At 36.8% G+C, this 2,500-nt stretch overlaps 1 protein-coding gene across 14 annotated transcripts in view; it reads left to right on the top strand.

Annotated features, from left to right (window-relative positions):
- The window catches only part of LOC113818488 (inversin), a 27,677-nt gene that overhangs the window by 8,542 nt on the left and 16,635 nt on the right, over positions 1-2,500 (top strand). For all 14 annotated transcript variants that reach the window (XM_070136602.1, XM_070136608.1, XM_070136607.1 and 11 more), the window contains 5 exons: positions 504-670; positions 1,176-1,385; positions 1,670-2,010; positions 2,203-2,326; positions 2,429-2,500. The exon at positions 2,429-2,500 is cut by the window's right edge and continues 337 nt beyond it. In XM_070136602.1, the coding sequence (XP_069992703.1) occupies positions 504-670; positions 1,176-1,385; positions 1,670-2,010; positions 2,203-2,326; positions 2,429-2,500 (914 nt within the window). The remainder of the gene's footprint in view (positions 1-503; positions 671-1,175; positions 1,386-1,669; positions 2,011-2,202; positions 2,327-2,428) is intronic.

Raw genomic sequence — 2,500 nt, forward strand, 5'->3', positions numbered from 1 at the left:
TGAAAATCATGAAAAAATAAGATATATGACACAAACAAGCAAATGTTCCATATATTTTTTTTTTTTCTTGCATTGAAATATTTACTAAGAGAAATGATATGGAGTCTATGCAAGGAAAATAAGCTGTTACCATCAGGATAAAACAAATCAAAAGACAAATAAGGACATTGGAAAATCTAAAAATGTTTATACAAAATAACTTTGCAAAGAGTAGGTCTTGTCACCACTCATGAGTGTTCGCACTTGCCCGGGATATTGGCCACGTACGTAGCCCACTGCCAATATTTTTCAGCATTGTGATTTCCATGATACAGCTGGATCCAATGGGTTAACTTTTAGACCCTTTCATCTTTTCATATTTTTTATTTATGCAGTAACTTCTAACATCTAAAATTTTGCCTCTTGTATACTGTTTTTGAGCTGTTTTTGTATTGTCCTTTTTTTTGTTTCTGTACCCAACACAAATGATATTTAGAGATTTTTATTTCATTTTTAAATTTTAGAAAAGAACATTAACCTCGAGATACGTGATCGCTGGGGTCGTGTTCCTCTTGTGTATGCAGTACTGGGTAACAATCAAGAAGGAATGGACCAATTGCTGCGTGCTGGGGCTCGGCCAGATGCTGTTGATTCACACAAATGTACTCCACTACACTTTGCTGGATATAAGGTGTGTTGTATGGGTGCCTTCTATTTTCATTACATATTTTTGACTTTTTCTATGTTTGTTGATTAATGCTAAGATATTTGGTACTTTGGTTCTTTTTATTTGCTACAAGTTATGTGAAAGTATAGCATAGGTTGTTCAAGGGAACCTGTTCTGCTAGAATTACTGGGAAATGTTTATGATAATTAAGTGGTGATTATGATGTTTATATCAGCAAAATCTCAAGCAATGACCCTAACTTTGTTATTTTAGCAAAATAGAGCACCATATGTATAAGGACTCTGTAACAAAGCATGTGTTAAACTATTTAGTCTACACAACATAGAGCAGGCTAGACCACACATGATGTAAAAATGTCTACCAATATGTGATTGGATGTCATTCCATCATGAAAGGGTTAACTTGTTCATCTCCTTTACTTAGCATAGAATGTAAGAGAAAAAATGGAATGCTTGGATCATTGTAATAACTTGAATTCATGTTTTTAATGTTTTATAATCCTTTTCAGGGTTACTTAGGGTGTATTAAGGCCATCTTACATGCAGTAGAAAGCCGAGGACTCCCTCTCATTGATAATCAAGGTGGGCTGTGGTTGGCCCAAGATTTGCGAGGCGTGACACCTCTTCACCATGCAGCACATCACAGCAACAGCAAAGGCCTTCATGCCTTATTGAAATATGCTGCACCAGGAACCTTGGACACTGTTGATCACAAAAAGGTAGATGTAACTCCTTATAAATATGTAATTATGCCATAGATTTTTGTTCATGTTCATTTTGTGACAATTAATGCAATAGATAACTTGCGAACTGAGAACTGCAGAGCTGTAAAATATGGCCATTGTTATGCAATGCAGTAAAGGACAAAATATGAAGATTTTTTATGCTTAGGAATTTTGATACATACCTCAGAAAACCCTGTTGCAGGTGTTGCATGTCCTGCCCCAGGCTACAGTGAATACTCCTTGTCACAATTATTGGAAAAGTCAAAATATAATTTCAGAGGACCCCATTACACTGGGCAGCTGCATATGGCTCAGAGGAAAATGTTCGACTGCTGATAAAGCATGGGGCAAACAACCTTATGCCAGACCAGGAAGGAAAAACACCCCTCCATTGGGCTGCTATAAGCAAGGCTGAAAGTGCGACAGCATGTGTTCGTACACTAATAGGTGCAGCTCCTTCAAGCGTGAACTGGCAAGACTATGATGGGATAACTGCCTTGCATTTAGCAGTTGCTGAAGCAAGAAAGGATATAGTCGATGTTATACTCTCTGTACCAAAATGCAATGTAGATTTAACAGACAATCATTTCAGGACAGCCCTACACTGGGCTTGCAACAGGTTTGTACTTCTTTGAATGAGTAGAATAGAGTTTTAATGACCTTTAAAAAATTTAACTTTGTCTGTGACTGAATGTAATAACTTTGGTAAAAAAAGGTGTGTACATTATGGAAAACCTTATAATCTGTATTAGTACAGCCATCAATTACAATCATAGATTATTTTCATTAGTGAATATAAACCATATTTCAGAGGACTGACAGCAATAGTTAGCCGATTGTTAGAACGAGGAGCTCATTTAGGTGCAGTTGATGTTTATGGAGCAACTCCACTGCATTATGCTGCACAGCTTGATCATGCTGATACAGTGGAACTGGTAAGAAGAAAAAATTATGTTATACACAAGTAGATATTGGTTTGACTAAACTTCCATGATTCTGTAAAAGGAACTTATATCACTGACCCATTTTTATTTCAGTTGGTTAGGCGACCATGTGTCCGGGATAATCCATCAAAAGAAGGTCACACAGCCATGTTGTGGGCAGCAGCA

The sequence above is a fragment of the Penaeus vannamei genome, chromosome 22 (assembly GCF_042767895.1).
Source record: "Penaeus vannamei isolate JL-2024 chromosome 22, ASM4276789v1, whole genome shotgun sequence".
Lineage (NCBI taxonomy): Eukaryota > Metazoa > Arthropoda > Malacostraca > Decapoda > Penaeidae > Penaeus > Penaeus vannamei.